Consider the following 27,822-nt stretch of genomic DNA (forward strand, 5'->3'; position numbering starts at 1 on the left):
CACAATCCGCCCCCCCCCCAACCACTTTTACCTTCGGATAGCTGCTTTTAATCCAAGATCTCTCCTGGGGTCCGTTCGGTCGGTGATGCAGTTGTTGTCCTAAAAAAAAAAAAATAATTAAACTTGCAGCCCTGTGTCAAATTGGCGTGGCCTAGAGTGTCTGTGCCCTAGGCCTGCGCCACCACTCCTCCCTGCACTCTTCACTATTAGGAATGCCCCAGGGCAGGATTTCTCCTAATCACCACTTGTCTGAACACTGCACATGTTCCTTAACAATCCAGCACCTGTGCAGAGACAAGTGATGAATAGGAGAAATCCTGCCCAGGGCCATTCCTAATAGTGAAGAGGGCGGGGATGAGGGACGGAGAGGCGGTGCAGGCCTAGGGCACGGGTACTCTAGGCAACGCCAATTTGACACAGGGCTGCAAGTTTAAAAGTTGTTTTTTAAGACAATAACTGCATCACCTGCCAAACGGACCCCAGGACAGATCTTGAATTTAAAGCAGCTGTCTGATGGTACACGCGGTTGGGTGGGGGCAGATTGCAAGTATAGATTCGCTTTAAAGGGAATGTGTCTTCATTACCCTATGGACACTGAACTAGTAGGGTATTGAAGCACTGTAGCCCTCACTCTGTTGGTCATTAGGAGTCCTAGAGGCAGGACGTAATATACGGCCACGGCCATTGTTGCATTAAAAATTGCATTGACATCAATGCACAACGGACGGAAATAATTGACGTCAATTATTTCAATGGCCGTTGTTTGCATTGACTTCAATGCAACTTATTTCACTATGAAAAGAACGTCCATTGTTTTCATTTATAACAACGGCTTATCATTAAATGTCCTTTGTGTGAACATAGCCTAAAAGATCAAGAGGATGAGGCTAAATTCAGCTACCAGTAACTGTGGTGATTTTACCTGGACAAAGTGAGGCCAAGGGCAGATTCTTGGTTGCTATAAGATAGAAGCTCACATTTCCCATGTGCAGTTACTTTAGACATAAAAGATTCAGAGACCTTGAGATAAGACAAGTAACTTCTAGGTTATTATGGAGATGAGGACACTTATTCTTAAGTGCCCATTTACTAATGCCTAATAAAAGTCATGTTATGATGAGTAATAGGAATGACACAGATGTCCGATGCCGCTCACTCTAGTGGTGGTGCTAATGTACAAACTAGGGCCGCATCTGTCATGAGGCAAGATGAAGATCTCGCCTCAGGTGGCAGACTATACTGCCTTTGTGGGGGCGGCACCGGTCGTCCCTTTACAGTGAGCGGCTATGCATATATTATATGTATGACCACCCAATAGTGTGCAGGACCACCAATTGACTTATGTCTCGGCTCCTGTAAGCATATTCCATGGCGCACTAGACTAATAGCGTATAGCACAACAGAGTATGCGTACAGAAACAGGGACCGCAGTGTGAGGCCACCGGTTGCAGACACAGCTAAGAGGTGGCACAGAGCAGGGAGGGTCAGCTCTCTGCTCTGCCCTTCATTTCTAAACTGCAGGCTGCATTAGGCCTGCCATATAGAAGTGATCCAGAGCAGCTGGTGATGTCTATCTGCCACAGGCTGCTCCATGACATTGCTACTGGAGAGGTGAATAGCTTGTTGTTGTTGTTTTTTTTTTAACTTTAGTATGGAAGGAAATGGGGGAGGGGCACTGGAGAGGGATTATTATTATTTGGGGGTACAGGAGGGGGTTATTACTACTGGGGGGCACAGGAGGGGAGATTATCACTACTTGGGGGCACAGGAGGGGAGATTATCACTACTTGGGGCACAGGAGGGGAGAATATCACTACTTGGGGCACAGGAGGGGGGATTATTATTGCTTGGGAGCTGAGGAGGGGGATTCTTAACTACTTTGGAGCACACAAGGGAGTATGATTATTATTTAGGGGAACTGGAAAGAAGATTTTTGCTATTTGGGGGCACAGGAAGGGGGACTATTGCTATTTCTGGGCACAGGAGGGGGGATTATTGCCTCTTGAGGGCACAGGAGGGGACATTTTAGTTTTCACAGCAACAGAGAAGCTAGGGTCGGCCCTGGTACTGACACAAAATCACACATGAGAAACCCATGGAGGAGTACCACTGCATAGACAGTCCTTCTTAAGGGGCATGTCCACCTTAAGATTCAAATTTTGGTACTAACACAGTCTAGTCACAATCTTAAAGCGACTCTATACCAGCATGAAGCCGCCCCCAAACCACATTGTAGAGGTCCTCGCCATTGTTATCCGCTTCTGGGGTCAGCCTTTCTCACAGTGCCGATAGTTTGAAGAAAAAGTACTTTTATTTCTGCTGCGGGTTGTGAATCTGGCATGACTTTGAACATCCGTGCCCTAGGCCTGCAGCACCTCTTCCCCCACCGTTTACTTTCAGCATGCCCCTAGGCTGGAGGAAGGCAGTGAGAGAGGCTCCGCAGGCCTAGGGCATGGATGCTTTAGGTCACACCAGATTCACTCCCCGCCCTGAAGTGCTGCAGCAATAAAAGTACTTTTTCTACTAACTAGCTGCACCAGGAGAAACCAGAACCAGAGCCAACTTGTAAGGGCCAAAAGCCCAAATCACATCCAATAACACCTACCACTAAGTAAAACGTAACTTTTAATGGCCTTCAAATAGAAAATAATAAGTATAAAGTTGTGCTCACTAAAATCACATAGCTATCCTAGCCTTCCAAGGTGGATTGTATATATATTTATATAGTCATAGTAGCTGCAGACTACTGACTAACTAATAGTAATGTTTACTATCTAACTAGGCTAAGAGAGCAATGCATTTAAAATAGACCGCACAGCCCCTCAACTAGTTTCACCCATACATGGGCTTCATCAGGAGGAGGGCTTATGTGATTATTGACATAAGCCCTTGAACAAGTAAATAACCGTATGTTTTCAGCCGCATGTCTATTTTTTCCCACGGCCGTAGTTTCAGCCGCACATTTCCAGCCGCATAAAAAATACAGCCGCACACATACATAGTGTGAACATAGCCTTAATGTGTAAGGGGGCTGCCCACGCTTAGAAAAAGAGGGCTACTATCTTCCAGAAACAGTGCCACAATAGTCTTCATGCTATGTGTGGTATTACAGTTTAGTCCATTTTTTTTTTTATTATTGCAGCTAAGTTGCAATACACGGCATATCCTGTGGACAGGTGTGGCGCTGTTTAATTAGTTTAATTAGTTAAAGAAAGCCAACCTGTTGTCAACAGAATTTGTTTTTTTAAACAGGCTTTATTGCATTTTTCTACTTATGAACAGTATAGATGACAAGTCATCATATGTATATAGATTTTATTTTTGTTCAGGGTTTGAACTGTTATAGATTCAGGTTCATTGCTCCTCATGTGACTTTCTTCTGTTTCCTCGCATGGCCGGGCTGATTTATTGCCTGGATGGGATTCTCTCTCGCGTTTCTGGTTTATGGATAATTTCCAATTTTACTAATTAATAGTATCCTCTGTATCATTTAGTCTTTGCGCTCCATTGGGTGCGGATGACAGAGGAGCAATCATCAGGTTATGAGATATTGTATCCACTCCCATTCTACTGGGGTCAGGTCATATAGCCTGTGGGGTCATGCTCAGGGTCACATGACATTGATTGGTCTGTAAATCATATAGGGAGCGGGGGTGTCTGCATTTAAAGGGAAACTAACAGCAGGTTGGAAGCAACTAACCTGCTGTCATATCCCTATAGTTCATGGGGCACTGAGAACGAAAGCAAGTATGAAATAATCGTAATGTATTCCCTTTGTAAATTAGGCTAGGTTCACACTGCGTTTTTGCAATCCGTTTTTTTCATCCGTTTTTTGGAAAAAACGGATGAAAAACGGATTGCAAAAACGGATGCAGTTGTGTGCATCCATTTTTCCATTGACTTCCATTATAAAACTGATCAAAACGGATCCGTTTTTTTTGACGGACACAAAAACGTTGCGGACACTGTTTTTTTTGTCCGTTAAAAAAACGGATCCGTTAAATGGATTGCAAAAACGCAGTGTGAACCCAGCCTAAGGTGGTTTGGTGCACTGGGGATGGGGCCACAAGATGCATTTTGTGTGATTCCTGGACAAATAACACACTTACTCTCTAACCAAAGTCAGTATCACAATACACTTTGTGATCACAACAATAATTAAGCATCGTCAAATACATTCACAGAACACAACAGATACAATGTTGCGTTTCTGAAACTGTTCTGAATCTTATTTCAAACAATGTAAAGACAGCAATCAGGTTAATCTGCTGTCAGAGTAGTACAAGTGATATCCCAGCCCAAGGGGCCCAGTCCTGCAAAAGTAGCACCCCATCCTTCACGAGACGAATTAGTACCTCATCCTGCAAGAGTATTGGATCACCTCATAATGCAAGGGTTTGTATCACCTCATCCTGCAAGAGTATTGTATCACCTCATTATACAAGAGTATTGTATCACCTCATCCTCCAAGAGTGTTGTATCACTTCATCCTGCAAGAGTATTGAATCACCTCATCCTGCAAGAGTGTAGTATCACCTCATCCTGCAAGATTATTGTATCACTTCATCCTGCAAGAGTATTGTATCACCTCATTATGCAAGAGTATTGTATCACCTCATCCTGCAAAAGTATTGAGTCACTTCATCCTGCAAGAGTATTGTATCACCTCATCCTGCAAGAGTATTGTATCACCTCATCCTGCAAGAGTGTTGTATCACTTTATCCTGCAAGAGTATTGTATAACTTCATCCTGCAAGAGTAATGTATCACTTCATCCTGCAAGAGTATTGTATCACCTCATCCTGCAAGAGTATTGCATCACCTCATTCTGCAAGAGCAGTAAACAGGCCTGCAGGAGTAGTACCTCATCCTGCAAGAGTATCGAATCACCCAATCCTGCAAGAGAAGTACCCTATGAAGTATCTCATGTGGTAAGAGTAGTACCCAATCCTACAAGAATAGTACCTAGTTTTGCAGGGGTAGTAACCCATCCTGCAAGAGACCCAGCATTGCAAGATTAAGGCTGGGTTCCCACACTGTATTTTTGCTCTGTATTTTGGTCCTCATTTTGCAAACAAAACCAGGAGCGGATTGAAAACACAGAAAGGCTATGTTCACACACTGTGGAAATTTAGTGGATTACCACTAGTGGATGTTATTTCATAACAGTGGCCGATGTTAAAAAATAATGCCAATTATTTGCCATTAAATGACGGCCATCAACTAAGTTTCAAACATAGCCTTTCTTTGTTTTTAATCCACTCCTGGTTTTGGTTGCAATATGAGGACTAAAATACTGAGCAAAAATACTGTGTGTGAACCCAGCCTAATACTTCATTCAAAAGTACTGCAGCATGATGCATCCCATCCTGCAAGAGAAATACTACTGTATATCCTGCAAGAATTATACCTACTTTTGCAAGGTAGTACCTCTCCTGCAGGAGCAGAACCCCATCCTACAAGACTAGTACCCAATCCTAAAAGCAGTGCCCAGTCCATTGTATACAGGTCAAAATGTGTTGCCAATATCTAAAAAACAGAAACTGTAGGGTAGACATAGCTGTATATCTAGTGCTTATTTCTGGCAGTCTCTGGTATTGCATTCACTTGACTGTGAAGAAGAATGGTACTGTTTCCCAAAAACTGACAAATAATTAGTCCTTTAATGGTAGCTGGATATACGTGTCGTTGGGTATTTACAGTATAAACGTGTCATTGGGTATTTACAGTATACACGCGACGTTGGGTATTTACAGTATATACGTGTCGCTGAGTGCTCGAAGATGTAATATCACCACTAGATATTGGCAGATAGTCTAGGTAATTTATGTCAGGGGATGACCAGGGGTCAGAGGTGACAGTAAATCATATCTCCTGGTAAATTTAATTCCTCACATTTTATTAATATTAATATTTTCTCTAAGCAGATTGACACCAGTGTCAGGACTGGTAAGGATAAAATATTTTGGTCTCGCCTTCCTCCCATTCCCGGCAATGACCCTTAAATTGAGTCTGTCACCCTGTGATCTGTAAATGGTTCTTCACAATCTAAAGGTTAAAACCAGAAAATGTGTGAAGACCGGGAAATGAAAGTCAACATTAATGGAGGGGGGGGGGGGGGGGGCGGGGAGGTTATATAATCTAAGATATAGGAGGCTGGGGGCATTATGTCCCTTCTACCGGTGCTGACTACTGATGAGCCAACATCCCGATGTTCGGTTCAGATCCTGTGATTGATTCGGTTTGTGTTCGCCGAACATTCATGAACAAATAACGAATATACAGTAGAAGTGTACATTTCGGTGAGTACAGATTATCAGGTCAAAGCATCAAATACGTAATAGCAGAGAAATTACGAGGTACGTAGCATTAGCGTATCTTTTATTCGCCCGTGTGTATATACGCAATTATCTACATACATCATTGCATGTATCAGGCAACACGTGTGAGAAATGCTAGGCCGCAGCGTAAGGTAAGCTCAGCAAATCAAGATGTCCCAGCAAGCCTCCCCTTTTAGCCTCGGAGAACTCAAATACATTGTTAAGATAATGGCCAGGATGGACTATGATGGATGCCTGGTCACTTCAGGGTTAAGAAATTAATCCTTATAGTGCTAAAACGCTGGATTCTGTCACCCTCCCTACACTGACAATTTCAGAAGGTTCTAAACCCTACTCGGTCAGCTCTCCCTTCTTACACTGACAATTTCGCAAAGTTCAAACCCTACTCGGTCAGCTCTCCCTCCCTACACTGACTGACTACCACTGTGAATATTGCTGTCTAACTATATTCAGATGCTCTCCCTGCTCGTTTCACTCTCCCTACTGAACAGCAGAAGAATCAGGAAAGACTGTGAGAGAGGAGAGGAGGAGATGTCTATTACAGGACACTATGTATAGGGAGCTCAGGATGATGCTCTGGCTGATACTAGTAATAGGAGCACTATCATTGGAACTATTCATGGTAGCACCATTGTTAGGACTATTAAGAAGCTAGCCTGTGCTATTCATGAAGGCACCATAACCGTTACTATTTATTGGGACACCCTGGATGGCACTACTTATGGGACACTCTGGGTGGCACAAATAGGGCACGCTTGATGGCACTAATTATGGGGAACTCTGAATGTCACTAATCATAGGACACTCTGGAAGTCACTAGTAATAGGACACACTGGATGGCACTTATGGGGTGCTCTGGATGACACTAATATGGTGGCAACAGAGTTTGCATTTATTATTGGGGCAGAATGTTTAGCACTAATAATTGGGGTACTCAGGCCATCATTTCAAGCATTACCCCAGTGCCTCTCGATTTCGGTAGGTACCACAATCGCTGCAGAGGATTTGGGTACTAACTTTGGGGGTGTCACTCTGGGTCCTAAAGACACTAACCTGTACTTGTAAATCCTGACTTACTTTGCTGTCCCCCATCTAGCGGATTCGCTTCTGATCTCAGATCTCTCACCGTCTGTATTTATGGGATGGAAAACATGGGGAAAGTTTTCGGTTCCTGATCAGGTAGTAGAACAACAGGGCCATAAAAAGAGATGAAATACCATCCGTGCACGGTTTGGCGCCTTTATTATATGTGGAGAGGAATGAGAGATATACTCAACCTCATGACACGTGCAAGAAGGAACCCTGCTTAATGGACTGAAGCAATGTGACTTTGAAAATGACAAATGAAGAAGCGTCAAAACACCGTAATGGAAGAAGAGGCCAAGAAAGTGATGGAGAGGGAGATATGTGTGAGCATACCTAGGATTCTGCAATTGTTCGGGGGGTGCACTTCTGAGCCCCAAATTGGCAAAGAATTAGAAAACTATAATCATAGGTCTGTTCCTGATCCAACACACATCCCATGCAATTCAGAGGAACTCCAGGTAGAGATTAAAAAAATTAAACTTCTGCAGAATCATATTACATTACTTACCTGTCTATCCCAGTTTTGAAACTACAAAAAAATCCATTTGTTCGGGGGGGGGGGGGGTCTGTATTGTGTTTCTGTCCTTCCTGGTTGAGCAATTCCCAGAATGCAATGCTTTCCCTCAGCTGATCATCACAGTCCCCCACCTATCACAATCAGTAAAATTAGTGCTGCACCTGATTGTGGCTGGCCAGAGATGGTAAATCACTTAGGGGATTGGGGGATCCAGTCAAGTCTCCTGTGACATCACACCCTGCCCCCTGTCTGCATCATCAGCCTGTGCTCGGCAAACACACACAGTGACATGAGACAGAGGCATGTAAGATTTGTCTCCTAAGGTGGGAGAGCAGTGGGAGCAGGAGACAATGTGGATTGGCACAGAGGCCATTTTTTTACTTCCTGGATCTCTATCAGCTACCAGTGTGGCAAAACTGCACAAATATGGTAATACATTGTATAGACACATCTATATAACTTTTAATGTACTTTTAATAGAAAAAAAGTTTTTCTTATCCAGAGTTCCCCTTTAAAAGACAACTCCAGATTAAGAAAATTTTGTAATGTATTGGCAATAATAATTTACTTTCTCTGGAGGACACAATGCAATACATCATATTGCGGTGAGGCGCTGGGGATTGGTGATTTTCCCTGCCGGGTCAGCTGGTACGGAGGTGTGGCATCTGAGTGGGTCTAGGGTCACTTGGGCACTTGTCTCGGTAGCCTGGAGTGGTGTTGCACCCACCCCGGACAATTGACGCCTAACCAGCAGAAAAAGTGATTAACCCAAGAGTACAGGTGTGTGTAGGTGCCAGAGTCTAGTGCGTTGGCAAAAATAAAGTACTTTTACTTTGGACCAAAGTAGTGCAAACCAAGAACAGTACATGTGGTAACTGTGTATAACGATTACAATCTTGCAGAATACTTAGGTGCTGGAAGTTGAAGTAGAGAGCCGGTGCTTTTGTTAGAAAGGTGCTTTGCAGTAGAGAAAGAGAGGAGTTGCTGGAGGGGCCCTGCCCAATGTAGTAGTGTGCTCTGCTGCAACAGTAGAGGTGAATAGAAGAAGCAAAAGAGAATACTTGTACTCACGGATGACTTTTAGTCCTGACCGCCTTATGCCCCCTAGTTGCGAGTTACCCATCCTAGGTGGGTAGTATGAGCCCCAGTCCTTTGTTATCTGGGCAAAGCAGACTCTCGAGACTTCCCAGTTGTCCTGCACTGCGCAGTGGAATACGTAGACATTCCGTACCTTTGTCCCACTGGGGTCATCTCCTATAGCTTCTGGGGTAACTGCCCTGCACATGTTAGAGAGGTTCCCTGTTTGGCTTCTCTCCCCTTTGTAAGACTAAGCACTGCATAGTAGTTTTAGGGCTCACAGGAAAAACTTTGTGACTGAGCTGATCCTCATACACTGAAAACTAGGCTAAGACTGACTATTCCCCCCCCCCCAAGAACTAATTCCTATAGGGGCTAACTTAACCCTCCTGTGAGTGGTGGGGCTGTGTGTGCGTGGAGAAAGAGAGGATAGGACAGGACAAATAAGAGGGAAAAGCACCTGCACCTGTGAATGGACAGAACATAACGTGACATAAAATTCTTAACCCTTTCTATCTTCAGCTGGCTCTCCACATACACAATTTAAATAGAAAACACAAGTAGTGACGAGAGATGAGCGAACCGGGTTCGGGTTCGAGTCCATCCGAACCCGAACGATCTGCACTTGATTAGCGGTGGCTACTGACCTTGAATAAAGCCCTAAGGCTATGTGGAAAACATGGATATAGTCATTGGCTGTATCCATGTTTTCCAGACAACCTTAGAGCTTTATCCAAGTTCAGCAGCCCCTGCTAATCAAATGCCGATCGTTGGGGTTCGGATCGACTCGAACCCGAACCCGGTTCACTCATCTCTAGTAGTGACACTTAGTGGGGAAAACACAACAGTACAGTTACACCATCTCCCACTTGTGTGAACCCGAGGGAGTTACTTACTCAGGTGCAAAAGAACAGCACCCTGTGCTGGGACACTACAATATCTCCTGTGATGGGAAACTGATTGCTGCAGGATTCTCTTGAAGATTACAAGTGACTGATGAGATTCCCAGCAGCAAAACAACTAGTGATTAACAAGAGATTGTCAATAACAATAGAGGAGGCATGGTTTTCATGCAGTGTTACCCTTTCAATTTACTTTAGCCCATTTACTGCAACCAAATTTAAGTAACAAAATAGAAAGTGCCAACAGTGTCCCAGGTGCAAGTGAACACGTGAAAGCATGGAGTAACACCATATGTGCAGAGTAACATTCGCAGTCCATGGTGCCTTGTGGTGTTCAGCCGAGTTGTAAACCATGCAAAAAAGTGGAATAATTACTTTCACTTCTGCTCCATTGCATCAAGCCACATGTGTTTAACCCTATAAAAACCATCCAGCCATGGGCATGGAGATACAATGCATGAAGATATGTTAGAAACATATAGGGTTAAGGACCAGGCAACTTGTCCCAGTAGATACCAATGCGCCCACAAGTTCCCGCCGGCCCTGGCACCGCGGCTGGGCCCCGCATTAAAGCTGAAAAACCTGTACACCATGACAAAGGAGAGGCAGGGATGCAATATTAATGTGATGAGATGTAATAAGACAGAGGCACTGGGTGGAAGTGAAAATGAAAGATGACACTTTATCTGCTCCTTCCTGCTGTATGGACTGCCTTCACCTTGTACAGTCCCCTACTGGCAGTCCTCTGGGCTTTTCAAGGACTAGTGTAGTGACCCATTATGGGCCCGTGAATTACGTTGCACCTGAGTAAGGTAACTCTCTCGGACTCACACAAGTGGGATGAGGTATCTGCCGTACTTAAGAGTTTTTCCCACTAGGTGTCACTACTGTGTTCTGTCTTTTTCACAGCTAAAGTCTTCCAGAGGTTAACTATCGTGTATCATGTGTTGCCTTTTGTACACTCACAGGTGCGGGTACTTTTCCACCTTTTTTTAGCCTATCTCTTGCTTTCTCTCTTCTCTGCATACACACAGCCCACCAATCAAAGCCAGGGTTAGTCAGACCCCTGTAGTTAGGACCTTGTTCTTGGTGGGAGGAGTTAGTCAGTCTAGTTGGAGATTTATTGAGAGAAGGAGCTAGACAAACAAGTCTCTGGAGAAGCTAAGCCAGGACCTGGCTTTGGCCAGGTCCTCTAACAGGGACACAGCTAGCAAGTGACACTTTTTTTCTAATGAGCACTAGAACCAGAATGTCATGCTAAGCCCTTACAAGGGGAAAGAAGCCTAACAGGGATCACCTTTCCAATGCCGTGAACCTCTCTAAACCGTGCAGGGTAGGTTCCTCAGGGGTTATAGGAACTGATCCCAGTGGAACAAAGGTACTAAAAGAAAAGTCTACGTATTTCACAGCGCAGTGCAGGACAACTGGGAAATGTCGGAAATCTGCTTCACCCAGATAACAAAGACCTGAGGCTCGTATTACCCACCTAGGACGGGTAGTTCGCAACTAGTTGTCACTAGAAAAGTCATTCGTGAGTACAAGTATTCTCTATTCTCTTCTTCTACTTCTACTGTTCTGGCAGAGTACATTTCTACATTGGGCAGGACACCTCTGGCAACTCCTCTCCTCTACCTTCTTACTACAAGCACCTGATCTTTACCTCAGTTACAAGCAAGATTTGTGTCTACTGTGTTATACTGGACTGTATTGTTGCTACTGGCACTTCTTTGTATTGCACCACTTCCAGTAAACTGTTCTGTTTTTCTAAAGTGCTGGACTCTGGCTTGTCTCTTCTGCACCCACCCACACATCACTACACTTGAGTTAATTCCCTTTTTGAGTGCTGTTGAGGTGCCAAAAGTCATCTATATCTGTATATAATTGTATATGGAGCAATGTAAAGACTTCCCCCTAGTGGTCACAAAAGGTAGCTAAGATTTTGAAATTTTGAGGAGCAGTTAAGTTTCAAACACTGTTCATCATGATCTACCTGATGCAGGGATGGCCTTCTAGTAGTCACTAAGGTAGCTAAGATTTTCATCTCATATATCAGCTGAGTTTCTAACACTGTTCATTAGGATCCTCCTAATGCTCGAATAGAATTCTAAAATGATAGTAAAGACTGACACAAAGATGTCACATTAGAAAAGAGATTGGTGTAGCTGCATGATACTAGAAAAACAAATCTATATCTTTATATACCAGTAAATGGAGCAAAGTAAGGGCAGCCCCCTTGTGGACATGAATGGTAGTTAAGATTTTTACTTGTTAAGGATCATATAATTTTAAAACAGTGTTCATCCTGATCTACGTGATACACAAATAGAATTCTACAATGATAGTGAAGACTATTCATCCACAGGCATAACATTAGAGTGGAGCTGGGTGTAACTACTAGCTAAAGTTATCTATATATGTATACAGCTGTAAATGAAGCTAAGAAAATATTGCCGCCTAGTGGTCTCAACAGGTACATAAGATTTTTAGTTTAAAAGATCAGTTGGGTTTCGAACACTGTTCATCCTCTTCCTCCTGACAGAAAATAGAATTATGCAATGATGGTGAAGACTGACATACAGGCAAAACATCAGGGAGCAAATGGATGCCAGTTAGAGATGAGCGAACCTCGAGCATGCTCAAGTCGATCCGAACCCGAATTTTCGGCATTTGATTAGCGGTGGCTGCTGAACTTGGATAAAGCCCTAAGACTATGTGGAAAACATGGATATAGTCATTGGCTGTATCCATGTTTTCCAGACAACCTTAGAGCTTTATCCAAGTTCAGCAGCCCCAGCTAATCAAATGCCGAACGTTCAGGTTCGGATCGACTTGAACCCGGTTTGCTTATCTCTAATGCCAGTGCATGATAAAAGCAAGTCATCTATATCTGTAAACACCTGTATAAGGAGCAAGGATTGACCCCTAGTGGTTGCAACAGGTAGACAAGATTTTTTTCTTGTGAGGGATCAGTTGAGTTTCAAATAGTGTTCATCCTGATCCTTCTGATGCATGATTGACACAAAGACTCAATATAAGTGAATAGCTGGATGCAATTGCAGGATAATACAGATGATTATACTATCCACAGTCAGTGGAAAGTTAGGCCACACCCCAGTGGGGAGTGATATGGTGGCTACTCGGCCCTTTAAAGGGAATCTGTCAGCATCCTGGTCCTATCTAAGGTGCTGACAGTGTTCTGTAGCTGGCAGTCCCCTAGTGAGCATAGTACCTTTTGGTAATTTGTCTGTGCAACAGATTATGCACAATTCTACTGTAATAAAGAGTCAGAGGAGTTGTTTGTGCCGCACTCTGGCACGCCTCACCACTCCTTCCTCCTCTTCATGAATGCTGCCTGGTCTCCTGTTCGCTCAGCTGTCAGTCATTGTCTCTGCTTGCAGATCAGTCCTCTGTAGGCAGTTTAAGGCTAGGTTCACACAACTTCTTTTTTTGAGCGTTCGAAGGCTGTCTTTTTGGACCTGAGACATTTTGAGGATAAATAACGCCTGTTATTAGTAATTTCCAATTAACGGACGTTATTTGAGCTCAAAATGATGGATGTCCACAAAGACGGCTGTCAAACGGCCAAAAAAAGACATTGGGGGAAATTTATCAAACATGATATAACGTAAAACTGGCTCAGTTGCCCCTAGCAACCAAGCAAATTCCACCTTTAATTTTCCAAAGAGTCTGTGAGGAATGAAAAGTGGAATCTACTTAGTTGCTAGGGGCAACTGAGCCAGTTGTACTTTACACCATGTTTAAAAAATCTCCCTCATTGTGTGAACCTAACCTATGTCTGAAAGAAACACTCAGCTATAGTAGAATCTCTGAACCCAATTGTGTAGGAGCTGTGATCTAGGGGCAAGTCACCTGTCTACTTACCTGCCAGCAGTTCATTTTTTTGGTTCAAATACCCTGATGGAAATTACATTTATTTTTTTCCTTTTTTTTCCCATTAATGTATCCTTTTTAAGGCAATATTCACTCACAGTATTTTTGCTCAGTATTTTGTAATTGTTTTTAAATAACAGCAATTATTTGCCATTAAATGGCGGCCATCCACTCAATTCAAACAGGTATTTAAAGCAAATAAGGAATTGCTGGTAGGTCTTTAGACAGGGGAGTTACCCCTAGACCACAGCTCCAACACATTTGGGGTCAGAGATTCAACTATATCTGAGTTTTTCTTCCAGACATAACCTACAGAGGACTGATCTGCAATCAGAGACACTGGCTGACAGCTGAGCAAACAGGAGGCCGGGCAGCATTGATTACTCATGAAGACAAGGGAGGAGGAAGGAGTGGAGAGGTGTGCCAGAGTGCGGCACAAACAACTCCTCTTTGACTCTTCATTATAGTGGCACTGTGCAAAATCCACTGCACGGACAAATTATCAAAAGACACCATGCTCACTAGGGGACTGCCAGCACCTTAGGTAGGGCCCGGGTACTGAAAGATTCCCTTTAAGGCCAAAGTGGTAACTTTGAAACTGAGATCTGTCATTTGTAATGTTTTTTGTTTGTCTTCTTTCCCCATCTTGCTCCACATAAAGCAGTGATCTCCCTGGGTTTCAGATGGTCACATCTGGTGATCTTCTTGTTTGTTACCGGTATAAAGGGCTGGATGAGTGTCCGCACCCGACCAGACATTAGTGTCAGAAGCATCTGCGGCTGTAAATCCTCTGCAAGCGCCCAAAATCCCAAACAGCTGAGTCCAAGCCAGAAGTCTCAATTAACTCCATAGGAATTTACTGTCTCCTGCAGGGGAAAGATTTCCTAAGATTGAATATGTCATTGTCTTGTCACAGAGGAGGGAATAGGCTAAATCATTTATATGGAAAACTCTGACATGTAAAGTGGAACTCTGACTCCATCCTACCTACAGGTTAATGTGTTATATTACTTACCCATGAGTTACACTATGTGCATACATTATTTATTCTGTACTGATCCCTATCAGGATATCCGGACAGATTTTCTGATCCATAGGGTTGTGTAGGGCGCTGACTCCCTTTAGGATTTTTCCTAAATTTTAGAACCTGTCCCATTTTCGTTCGGGTTTCATGAACAGATGCCCCATAGAAGTTTATGGGAGCTTCTGAAATTACTAGTGTGGATCAGGAAAGTGTTCAGAAATGTTTTAAATTCTTTTCCTGATCAGGAAATCCTGAAGGCACTGATGGTTTCCTGACTGTAAAAACTGATAGTCGTGTTAAAGGGGGCCAGAGCTGCACTCACTGTTCTGCTGGTGTAGAGTCCTTGTGCACATACATTACATTACTTATCCTGTACCAATCATGCATTACTTCCTGTTTTAGGCCCCCTTAACATGTCCACGTCAGTTTTTACTGTCAGGAAATCCTGTTCAGGAGGCCTTCAGGAAACCATCAGGATTTCATGCCAATAAGTCAGTATTTACATTGAGGAAACCATCAGGATTGTCTTTAAGATTTCTGATCAGGAAAGAAATATGTATTGTAGCATCTGGAATTGCGGACATTACCAGGAAATCGCCCAAAATTCTTGACACTCCCTATTATGGTTACATCCCATTACTCCCATATGGTTACATCAATGATGGAATTCTAGACGGGAATAGGACAGGTTTTATAATTTCCTGACCTATTTTCTGGAGCGGACATCCTTCAGAAAAAATCTTGAAGGGTGTCCGTGTCTAATACAACCTGATAAGAAATCCAGACAAATTTTCCTGATGTGTGAAGGGGACCTTTTACTTTAAAGCTGCACCCACAATTCTGTAGCAGTAATCCCTACAGCACCAGGAATATATTAACACCATCCTAGACACCCAACCTAATACAAAGTGGATATTATCATCTCCCAGTCCACTGTAGACCTCTGGACCATCAGGAATATTATCATCAAACTCTAAACCATGTTAGGAATATTCACCATAAACCCATAAACTATGTAGGAAACCTCAGACATCTGAATGACTCCATAGTGGTTCCTCCCGGGGGAGTACAGGGCGTCTTATTCATCTCTTCCACCTGTCTACCGGTGATATTCTCAAAACCCTGCAAATGGTGTTATGAGCGGAGATGGGCGACAACATGTCACAGCGAGCGGAGGAGATTAAAGGAGGAAATTCTCAGAGTTCAGCAATTCTGTCTTCCTGGTGACACACAAGTCATCCGCTCCGGCCCTTTATAACACAACATTCTTATTAAAAGGTTCTGTCACTGCAGAAAAAGTTTCAAACTTAGATTTAAGAAGTGAAAAAAGTACTTATGAAATATTCTAGTGTAAGAACTCAACCTAACAGTACTGCTAGGAAGAGGGGTGTACAGCGAGTGCACTACTTGGTTGGCACCAAGAACCAGCAAATATGAGTAATGGAAGTAGTAGGCTCTCTAGCGTAACTCCCCTTAAATTATCCCAGTTAATATGTATAGTCTTAGCTCTATATCTAAGACTATAAATATTAATTTGGATAATTTAAGGGGAGTTACGCTAGAGAGCCTACTACTTCTATTACTCAAAAAAGTACTTATGTCTGAGTACAGTAAAGATTACTCAAAAACTCTGTGACATCCTCTGTGACATCCTCAAACCAAACATCACCAGCCCTACAAATGTGATAGATGATAGGTGGGGGCCTGTTACAGAATATGGCCCACGAGCTTTACGTTATCCCTGTGTCACTTATTGCATTGGGACTACAAGCATTGACTACAAGCATTCTGTGACATCCCCAACTCTGCTCAGAAACACTGCCCCCCCCTCATTCTGTGACATCAGCAACTCTGCTCAGAACCCCCCCCCATTCTGTGACATCACCAACTCTGCTGAGAAAACACCCACCCCCCATTCTGTGACATCACCAACTCTGCTAAACCCCCCCCCCCCATTCTGTGACATCACCAACTCTGCTCAGAACCCCCCCACAGTATTTGTGCTCAGTATTATTCAACCAAAACCAGGAGTGGATTAAAACGCAAAAAGACTATGTTCAAACACCATTGAAATTAGGAGGATGGCCGTCATTTAACAATTAACGGCCGTTATTCCGAAACAATGGCCGTGTGTTGTAATATAACCTAAGGGTGTAAGCATGGTGGACCACAGCGTCTGATCAGGACTAACAACTTAGGAAGAAGCCAACAAATCTGGAGAGGGAAATCATTTTAAATGCAATTTTCATCAAAGTCTCGGAACACGTGAACTCTATACAATATAGAGAGTTGGGAATAGAAGGAAACCAGAAATCAGGAGGCGATCTCCTCAGGCTTTTGTTCAGGCCACTAGGAGAATCAATTCTATTACTTATTTTATGACACTTCTTATAGGGAAGGAAAATCAGATTTTCTGTCTCTTGTTCACATTCTTCCTTCATTTTCATTGAATGCATTAGAATAGGGACACTCTCTGAATTAATTATCTGTAGATCATTCCGTTTTCAACATCTAGCACCATACTGCCCCCTGCTGGCCAACGTAAGAATAGACAGATAAAAATAGTTTTTTCCCTATCCCAAAGGCTCTATACGTCGCTCCATAGGAATGAATACAGCCGTGGGTCGCCTGCCAACCCTGTGCGCCTCTATTCATAACAGAGCCGTCAGGGTCCAATACGGAGATCAGACCGTATCAGACCAGGATACCCCTTTAAGGCCTCATTCACACCTTTTATTTTTTTAGGACAGTATATTACATCCGCAAAAAAAATACATCCATAATGCATCCCTAATCCAGATTTTTTGCGGATCTGCAAAAATGGGAAGGTGATTTTTTATACTCTTCTTCTGTAACATCCGAAAATTATGGATACTCTCATAGACTTCAATGAGACAATCCATGAATACGGATCCGTAAAACTATGGATGGTGCGAACAGCCCAACAGAATGGCTTGAGATGCGCAGCTTAGTCTGACCCACCATGCTGTATCGATTGTTCCAGTTGGTAAGCGGTCAAGTCGCCCCAGTCACTGATTGGCTGAGAGAGCAATCAATCAGCCAGGTACGTTAAGTTGCAGCAGGAAGAGCTGCAGGAGGCTGGCGGCTGGCAGCAGGACCCAGCAGTGGCGATACAGGGCACAGGGATAGGTAACTATACTTTATTATGTTCCCGCACTCCCCTGCCTTCTTGTAATTTTATAGGACTTCTCCTTTAAGGCTTTTGAAGATCTCTTCAAGAAAATATTTATTAGACACTTTCAAAGTAGTCCATTAAAAATTATCTATACGTCTAAATTGTGTATACAGCTCCTGTGCAGGCCTATGTGTCTCCATGGTTACAGACTACAAAGGAATTCTGTTTCTGCAATCATGTGTCACTCCGCTACCTGTAGTTGCCTCATTTTTTTCCTGATCTAGTAAGTGGGTCTGTGTGTAATCTGTAACCATGAAAGCACACGGATCAGAGATGTATACACAAAACTGTTAGAGATTTCTAGTTGAGAATATTGGAAGTCTACACGGCCCAAGATCAGGCAGTGACATGGCTATGACCCAGGCGAAGGATGAGGCAGTGGTGACCCAGTAATACAGAAGTCTCTGTACATTCCTCACTTGTCAGCAGGAAATATGAGAACATCTGCTCCAGATCCAGACTGTCCTGATAAATGACAGAAACACAAAGCGTCATCTTAGGGGTCATTCACATTCCAGATTATATACTGCGGACCAGACCTTGGAACTCCCGTCGTCATGATTCATAATGATGCGGGGAGCCAGGAGCTCTGAAACTGTATAAATTTTTGTGCTACTGCACTGACATGCTGTGTCATTACAGCATCGCGAATATTTAAAGTTTCTGGCATCATTATGAATCATGACGACGGATGTTCCAAGGTCTGGTCCGCAGGATACAGTCCATGCACGGACCATATATTGCGGACGTGTAAATGGCCCCTTAAAGAGACACTGTACCAACAAGGCAAGAAGGATGAAATGCAAAACTTTGTTAAAGAGACTGTGGCAGCACATGGCGTGACATACCGTCATATAAAAAACTGGTGGCCATATCATTCTTGTGCAAGTCCTATGCAAAAGTTACTCCAACATTATAGCATAATGCTATAGAATGAGAATAATACTGCCATACAGTGTGCCTACATAATACTACCACAGTGTCCACCTGATATTTCCATACAGTGCCCACCCAACATTGTCAAACTGGGCCTACAAAATACTACCACATAGTATCCACATACACCTGCCATGCAGTGCCCTTATAATACTGCCACACTGTGCCTAACTAATAGCACCTCACAGTCTCCATATACAGTGCCCTCATAATGCCCAAATCACACTGCCATACTGTCCCTTCCAGTGGAGTAACTAGAAATGGCTGGGCCCCATAGCAAACCTTTTATTGGGCCCCCTCCTGACTGACCACTAAGCCATGAAGTGTAGTCATAACTGCAGTGCTTTCAGTTAAAGGGACATTTGCAGATCCAGGAAGGCAAATAATGACAGCTCAAGGGGCTCAGGGTATTTCAGGAGCAGGCCACAGGGCCCCCTGATGCAGTGGGCCCCATAGCAGCTGCTATGGCTGCTACAGTGGTAGTTACATAGCACCAGCTGTAGCACATATAATACCGTCATAGTGCTACCTTACTGTGACAACACTGCAGTATACCAGTATACACTGATACCATAAAGTCGCTGTGCAGGGAATACACAGAAACCAGAAATAAGCTAAGAATTCCAGTAATCTTGTGATGCGTCAGACAGGTTAGCTACGTGTATCACAGGGTCTGGTGTGTGGGAGGGACTGGTAGCTCAGGGTCCATGGCTGACGTGTAAGAGAACGACAAGAGATGATGAGGCAGAAGTACAACATCTATTTATACCGATCCACTGCGTCTGCATCTCCTGATCACATGGGGATGGTGAAATAGGGAGTATAACCCACCCACAGCACGACGCTGCACACTACCCTGGGGTGCAAAGAAGCAAAACACTCCAAATTACTTACAACTTTATTCTGGGGAAACCATCACCGATGCGTTTCAGACACACACACAAAAAAAATGTTTTAAGGCAACTAGAGCAGAAAATACTGTAAGCCCCCAACCCTCCTCAAGGGTCCTAACTGTAAAAGGGCTTCAAGCTACAAAAGACGTGAAACTAAGTCTCTACTGGAGAGCGTCCACCTGCCAGTCCACCGCGCCCTCCGGTGACAGGAAATAGTCAGCAAACAGATCCCGGAGAGCCGCTCCTGCAGATTCCCTTCTTTCACACCGGTTTAGCTGTGGTAGGAAGTCGGATGACGGCATGGCCGGCTCCAGGTCATTATCACCTTCAGTATCCTGACCGCGGAAAAAGTTGTGGAGAAGGACACAGGCTTGGATCACCTTCACCGCATTATCAGGACTCATCTGCATGGAGGACTGGAGGACCCGCCACTTGCGGCTCAGCATCCCCAGGGCGCACTCCCCATACCACACAGCTTGGCCAAGCCGATAATTGAAGATTTTCCTCTTGTCATCCAAATCGTGGCCGGGAAATGGACACACCAAGGAGGGAGAGAGTCCGAAGTCTTCACCAGCCACCATCACATAGGGCGCCGGAGGTCCTGAAGATCCCGGCAAAGGTTTTGGTCCCGGAAGGGCGAGCTGGTTTGGCTGCATCATCTCAACCATTCTGGTTGCCCTGAAGTCACGAGCCTCGGCGGCACTGCCATAGGCCGCTACATCCACAGTGACAAATCGAAAGTCGCTGTCCACCAAGGCCAGCAGGACCACCCAGTAATACGGCCTGGAATGAAAATAGCGGGACCCCGAGTGAGGCGGCTTCCTCACCCTGATGTGTGTAGCATTCAGCGCTCCTAAACAGTTGGGGAACTGCTCAGAGCCGTAGAAGCTATCGGCAGTATCAAGCCAGTTTTTTGTATCTGGCTGGGGCATCACCTCCACTTTCAGGCGCTGCCAGATGACTTCACAGGTCTGGAGAACAATCCGAAAAATCGTGGACGTCTCCAGCTGGAATTCATAATGCAGGGCGGAGAAGGATTTCCCGGTGGCCAAAAATCTGGAAGGAAAAAATATATATTAGTGTTACGAGATCCAGGGTGACGTGACAGCAACAGGCAGAGAGGACAAGATCCAGGGTGACGTGACAGCAACAGGCAGAGAGGACAAGATCCAGGGTGACGTGACAGCAACAGGCAGAGAGGACAAGATCCAGGGTGACGGCAACAGCAACAGGCAGAGAGGACAAGATTCAGGGTGACATGACAGCAACAGGCAAAGAGGACAAGATTCAGGGTGACGTGACAGCAACAGGCAGTGAGGACAAGATCCAGGGTGACAGCAACAGGCAGAGAGGACAAGATCCAGGGTGACAGCAACAGGCAGAGAGGACAACTACACAGTGACTCCAGAAGTTCCTGGTAGGTGTCACAGGTATCAGGAGTCATGCTGTCTGTATCCTACAGCTGCTGAAGGGTCCATAGAGCCCACACCACCATCATAGATGATCCACTGGATTTCAGTCTGGGGAATTAGAGGGCAGGGTAGTACTTAGAAGTTGTGGTCATGCTCCTTCAACCAATGTTGGATGTTTCTAGCTGTGTGACATGTTGCATTGTTAGGCCATGTTCACATGGCATAAAGACACCGGCCGTTCTGTGACCCAGCTGGGTCACAGAACGGCCGGTGTCAAAGAAGATCTTCATTGATGTGGGAGCATCAGTGTGCACCCGCATCCGAATTCCCCGCTGCACACAATGTAGCGTGCGGCCGGAGAAAACTGACAAGTCTATTTTTTGCTGTGTTGCTAGGGATCCCAGCAGGAGTGTATACTATATGTATATGAATACACTTTAGCCGGGATTCCATAGAGGGCAGCACTACATAAGTTCCGTAGTAATCACGGCCGTTGTTGGAAATCTGCAACAACGGCCATGATTATTATGAAACTTACGCAGTGGGAACATGGCCTTTTGCTGGAAGAACCCATAGACCCAAGTGAGAAAATCAGGGGGTGTATGTGATCTACAAGGATGGATTTCTACCCAGAGTGGCTAAGAGCACCTCCACATGGATGAGCGGAGAAGACAACCCTTTACCAGTCAGCAGAGTCCAATCCGGATACTGTTGTTGATATAACTTGGTTATCACGTCTTATGGAAAAAACAGATGCAAAAACGGATGCATTTGTGTGTTACCTGTTTTTTCACCAACTTCCATCATAAAATAAAAAACAAAAAACAAAAACAAAAAACGGTTCGAAACGGATGCGTTTTTTTTTTATACGGACACAAAAGTAGTGTTGACTTAAGTTTTTCTGTCCGTTAAAAGTATGCCAATTAAAAACGGATACGTTGAACGGATTGCAAAAACGCAGTGTGAACCCAGCCTAAAGGGAACAACTATGATCACACTATGTGTAGCTGGGGGAAATGGCGGCCATTATGTGTTAATACCTGAGGGTGATAATGAGCCGTTCTTCTGGAGAGATGGAGCGTCGTATGGCGGGGTCCTGGGAGCGGAGTCCTGGACGTAGGTCGGACAACAGAATGTCAAACCCTGCGATGGAGATATGGCAGTAATTGCAGAATGTGTCCGGGTGCTGACGTAGGCGCGCGTATAGCCGACGGAAATGACTCCGCCTAGTCGTCGTCCTCCTCCTCGGCATCTCTTCCTGCGTTGTGCGCCTTTGTCCGAATACTCTTGAGATAAGCCAGTACAGGAGGGCATCAGCCACTGGATCGTCCATCTTTGCGCTAAAGACGTTGGCCGAAATCCAAAACTAAATGAGTGAAGGATTTCTACAGCACTCTACCACAGCACCATGAGGGGAAAATGGCTCCCGAGGTATCATGTGAGCATTGTGGGCGGTTGGGACAAGTTGCATCATTCCGTGAATTATTACGGGCCGAACTACGGACGGGACGTGTGAATGAGGCCTTTCCGTGGTTTTTGCGGATCCGGAAACACGGACGCAGGACGTTCCGCCAGGTGGCGCTGTGCTCCTATATTCCCGATCTCCGTGTTGTAAATCTTACCTGCAGTACCCATAAGCCGTCATTAGGTGTCGCTGTCGTTGTGCGCTACCTCTTTCCTCCAGCGGAGGCGGCAGTCCTCCGGTGTTTCACGGTAGTGGCGGCTGCGATGGGTGAGTCAGAGACCGGGGAAGGAGCTGTGGAGCGGACGGAGCCGGTCCCTGGACCCCCAGCGGAGGAGCCGGTGCTGTGGAGCCCGGAGGTAGAGGTGTGCCTGTTTCACGCCATGCTCGGGCATAAGCCCGTCGGTGAGTGGAGGCCGCAGTAGATCCCCGGGCTGGAGTAGGTGGCGTAGCCGGGGAGGGGTGAGGGTGGAGCGCGGAGGAGCTGCGGGCGGATCTCGGTTTCCTGTACTGTATTTGTATGAATAGATAGTGTAACAATAGAGACTGCTATGGCGCATGCTCAGTAGCTGCCATGTCATACAGCCCATTATAACACAATGGAGAGGCAGCTGATGCCTAAACCTTACTGCAAAACTACAATTCCCATCATGCTTAGACAGCGCTTGTCTATCTGGGCATGATGGGAGTTGTAGTTTTGCAACAGCTAGAAATGACTTTTTCCTATAGAGGTCAGTGGAAACGTAGTACACACCAGCGCTGGTCTGACCATCCATGAGTGACATCTGCTGTCACAGCGCCACCTAATCTGTCAGGCTGAGTCTGGTACTGCATGTTAGCCCTGTACCACACACAGCCACAAGGACACTGATTGAGTTCTGCACAGTGCCATCCTCCTCTATGTGGTTGTGTCTGGCGGTGCGCCTCAGGTGGCGGTGTCTGGCGCTGCGCCTCAGGTAGTTCAGGCAAAGTTGCAGTACCAATCACAACCACTAGGACATGGCGGCACTATGCCTCAAAGAAGAGTACCCAGCATTTATACTATATTCAGTATAGCACCATCTGTGTCCTACAGGCCATGTCTGGTACTGCAGCCCTATGTAAAGTAAATGAGGCCAAGCTGCAGTACCAGATACACCCACTAGGACATAAATGTCAGTAATCAGCTAGTGGCCGTATCTGGTACTGCAGCCCTATTCAAGTAAATAGTCATATAAATAAGAATAGCACTGCTCCCTCTTGTGGTGTCTGAATACTGACCACCGCCATGGACCCGTTAAGCACTGAATCTGAGCCTCTCCTGTCGTTTCTCCTTGATGCAGGTGTGAACAGACACTTCCACATGATCTGTATTCGGGATAAGTTCAGCCAGAACATCGGCCGTCAGATATCATCGAAGGTTATATGGGAACATTTGCGCACCATGTATGACATGCAGGCCCTGGTGAGTACATCTCTGGCTAGTAATGACTGTCTCCAGCTCTCCAGAGACCCTGAACGGCATGCAAATCAGACTCATTATACTATGTTACTATGTTTGCATAATGTATTCCTTTCTTCCTCAGCATGAATCAGAGATCCTGCCCTTCCCGAATTCTGAGAAGAACTTTATTCTGCCTGAAGAGATTATTCAGGAGGTGAAAGAGGGTGAGTGGCCATGAGATGTCTGATGTAATAATAGTCAGTCTGATCTTCCAGAAAGTCTGCAAAGAGGGCAACCAGCAGTCCTGGACAGTAGGGATCAGACAGGTTCTGTAAGTGTCACCTTTAATATCCGAGCTGCTGCAATGACCAGCAAACGTGGGGATGTGGCCAGCTAATACATCCCTCCTGCAGCGGCCACTACAGGGAAAATGTGGTATTACATGCAGGTAAGAGGAGGGAGACAGAAGGTAATGGGCAGTCAGTCAAAGTGTGGTGCAGAATTATTGCAGGTTGTAGACTAGTTTAAAGAGATGGGTTACTTGGAAGGTCTTGATCAGGGGTGGGCAGTTCATTTTCCCATGGTGCCACATGAGAAATTGAAACTGTTTTTGAGGGCCAGACTGGTATCTTGGGATGACGTGTGTGTGTGTGTGCGGGGGGGGGGGGGTAGAGCAGACTCACAGGTGACATCTTCTTTTACCTGAGGCATGACTTTCCCTTTTCCTCTCTATCTGGCCCAGACCTCCATGCTACAATTCATCTCTTCAGAACCTGCCAGACAAACATCTTAGGTTCCACACTTTTCCTTTAACTTTCTTTTTTCTACCTGTAGGATCCCAGACAGTAGTAATTCTGCTGCTTGGTGTCATGCACGGTAAAGTGAGTAGGTATTGGGTTGCCCCTGTATGTAGGATCCTGTGCTGTGCCGCCATGTAGTAATAATATCCCCTTCTATGACCCCCATATGGTAATAATGACCCCTGCTATGAACCTACCCCGCACACACCCATAGTATTAATGATTCCCTGTTGTGTACAGCAACCCTCACCCATAGTAATAATGCCCCCTGCTCTGCACACACACACACACAGTAGTAATGATCCCCTGTTGTTTACAGCCCACCACCCATACTAATATTGCCCTCTGCTGTATACAGCCCCCCCCCCCCCCCCACCTATAGTAATAATGCCACCTGCTGTATACAGCCCCCCCACCACCACCACCTATAGTAATAATGCCCCCTGCTATGCACACACACAAACACACACACACGGTAGTAATGATCCCCTGTTGTGTACAGCCCACCACCCATACTAATATTGCCCTCTGCTGTATACAGCCCCCCCACTTATAGTAATAATGCCACCTGCTGTATACAGCCCCCCCACCTATAGTAATAATGCCACCTGCTGTATACAGCCCCCCCACCTATTGCAGGAAAGCAGCAGGACCCTCCTTCTTCTGGCTCCAGTGTCTTGTCAGCCAGACGGATCCTATGACGTTATATTATTGCGCTTGCTGGAGAGATCATGTACCGGCTGCTCATAGGCTGTGGGCATGAAGTGCCCGCAGCCTATGACAGTGAATGGATTGGCAGGAGGCTGACAGGTCCTGCTGCTCTATTTTCCTCCTTATCTTCAGCCCGCTCACACTGCAGTGAGTGCGCTAGACATTACAGCAGCAGGGCATTCCTAGAAGCTGAACAGCTGCAGCTTCTAGGGATGCTGAAAGGGGGACGTGGACTGGGCAGAGTAGGTCAGCGGGCCGTACAATGCCTGGGTCTGGTTTTGATGGTGGATGATAGTCTGATATGTCGGGGTAGAGAGTTCCAGAGTATGAGGGAGGCTCAGGCAGAATCTTGGAGGTGGCGGTGTGAAGTACCAACAAGGAGGAGCTCAAAAGTAGGTCATTGGAGGATTGAAGGTTTTGTGAGGGACGGTAGCAGGATATCAGGTCAGATATATACAGAGGGGACAGGTTGTGGATGGCCTTGTATGTCACGGTCAACAATTTAAAATGAATTTGTTGGGCCATAGGGAGCCAGTGAAGGGATAGGCAGAACGGAGAGGCAAAGTGAGGGGATAGGTGGATAAGTCGGGCAGCAGAGTTAAGGATCGGCTGGAGGGAAGCAAAGGTGTTAGATGGAAGGCCAAAGAGGAGGATGTTACAGTAGTTCAAGTGAGAGATAATGAGAGCATGGACCAGCAGATTTGTGGAGTCAGGGGTGAGAAAAGAGCGGATTCGGGAAATGTTTTTGAAGTGAAGGCGGCTGTAGGGTGGTCAGGGTCTGAATGTGCATTTTAAAAGACAAAGTAGAATCAAAGTTGACCCAAAGGCAGCAGACAGGGGACAGAGTGTTGAGGCAAAGCAACCTCTATAAAGGTGCCCATTAGGGATGTTATGCAGCAGTGTCCTTTGAGACCCCCTTTCTTTGTGCCAGAGTGGGGTACGACTCTGTGTTAGTGGCTTCTGCTCTGGAGGACCCGGCATTTGCTATACATATATGGCATGTAATATGGGGAATTGTGAAGCCAGCTGATCACAGGAAATTAGAGCTGAATTCAGATTCATCAAGATCTGGTTCCTGCCTTTTCATGCTATCTCTTTGTCCATGACGCTGTTTTAGGTAAAGTGGCCACAGAAGATGACATCAAAGAAGAAACTAAGGAAGATGTAGATCTACACTCAGCATCTGATGAAGGTGAGACCTCAGATCCTGGTTTTCATTAAAGTATGAGAGCAGTATGCAAAATATTTAAGGTTTAATGTTCTGGGAATGGTGAGGGTGCACTCCTTTGATTTGTATAGTTCTCACATAAGCTTTATACATGCTTTCAGCCTTTACAAACTCTTCAACAACTTCAGGGAAGAGCACAGACAAACCCAGCAAAGAGAAGGAGAGGACACTGTCAGAATCCGGCTCCAAGGAGTCTGGAGATAAGAGGAAGCGAAGCCGGCTTACCGAGAAGGTGCTTAATGCCAACAGCAACCCGTCAAGCCCTAATGCCAACAAGCGGAGACGTACGTAAGGATGAGGTCCACCTCGCGGGCTTGTAAGACATCCTGACGTGACCTCAGAGCTTCTCATCCGCCTGCACAGTCTCCCGATACCTGTGTTGTGTTATTGTCGGTAACCGCACACACTCGGGGAGCGTTCTATCTTTTAAGACTGAGAAGTAAAGGCTTTTGTGTGAGGGACACAGAGTCCTCTGGGATCAGTTGGCAGAGGCTGTTTCTGTTTAGGGAAAGGGGCAGGCCCTCCACTTTAGGTTTTCTTAAGTAGCTGTAGATAAAGTTGTTGTTGGGGGGGGGGGGGGGCGGTATTCACAGACTGAGCATTGACTATCTAATGTAAGTGGTGTCACAAGCCGCAGCTTAGAAGGGGGGGTCTGGGGATCATGCCGATATCTGCCCTATAGCGGTCATTTGGCATGTGGCAAGAGCTTCTGCCACAGGCTTGGCCCATTGGCTGAAAAAATGTGGAACTCCCTTTTAAGTTGCAGGAAGACAACAGGTGGCAGCAGAACAAAGAAATTAGAAATCTCTGATGTAATTTAAAGGAAAAGATGGGCTTTGTAATATCCTTACAGTTCTACTCTGGTTTCAGCATTGCCATAGTGATGATGTAGTGTGACATCATCTGAAGGACTGTCCACAGCA

At 45.3% G+C, this 27,822-nt stretch overlaps 2 protein-coding genes across 3 annotated transcripts; one reads left to right on the top strand and one right to left on the bottom strand.

The window, feature by feature from the left end:
- Positions 1 to 19,868: 19,868 nt before the first annotated feature.
- On the bottom strand, positions 19,869 to 23,239 carry LOC138772996 (uncharacterized). Of its 2 annotated transcripts, none has more exons than XM_069953852.1 (2): positions 22,898 to 23,239; positions 19,869 to 20,919 (listed from the first exon to the last, which is right to left on the bottom strand). In XM_069953852.1, the coding sequence occupies exons 1-2, from the start codon at positions 22,918 to 22,920 to the stop codon at positions 20,025 to 20,027; spliced, it is 918 nt and encodes a 305-aa protein (XP_069809953.1). In that variant the 5' UTR covers positions 22,921 to 23,239; the 3' UTR covers positions 19,869 to 20,024. The 2 variants fall into 2 exon arrangements, with proteins under 2 accessions (XP_069809953.1, XP_069809952.1); XM_069953851.1 differs by having other exon boundaries at positions 22,316 to 23,239.
- On the top strand, positions 22,762 to 27,463 carry MRGBP (MRG domain binding protein). Its single transcript, XM_069953854.1, has 5 exons — positions 22,762 to 23,142; positions 24,060 to 24,181; positions 24,303 to 24,384; positions 26,789 to 26,863; positions 27,001 to 27,463. Exons 1-5 carry the CDS (start codon positions 23,004 to 23,006, stop codon positions 27,189 to 27,191), a joined length of 609 nt encoding a protein of 202 aa, XP_069809955.1. The 5' UTR covers positions 22,762 to 23,003; the 3' UTR covers positions 27,192 to 27,463.
- The last annotated feature ends 359 nt before the right edge of the window (positions 27,464 to 27,822 follow it).

The sequence above is a fragment of the Dendropsophus ebraccatus genome, chromosome 14, assembly GCF_027789765.1.
Source record: "Dendropsophus ebraccatus isolate aDenEbr1 chromosome 14, aDenEbr1.pat, whole genome shotgun sequence".
NCBI classification, from domain to species: domain Eukaryota; kingdom Metazoa; phylum Chordata; class Amphibia; order Anura; family Hylidae; genus Dendropsophus; species Dendropsophus ebraccatus.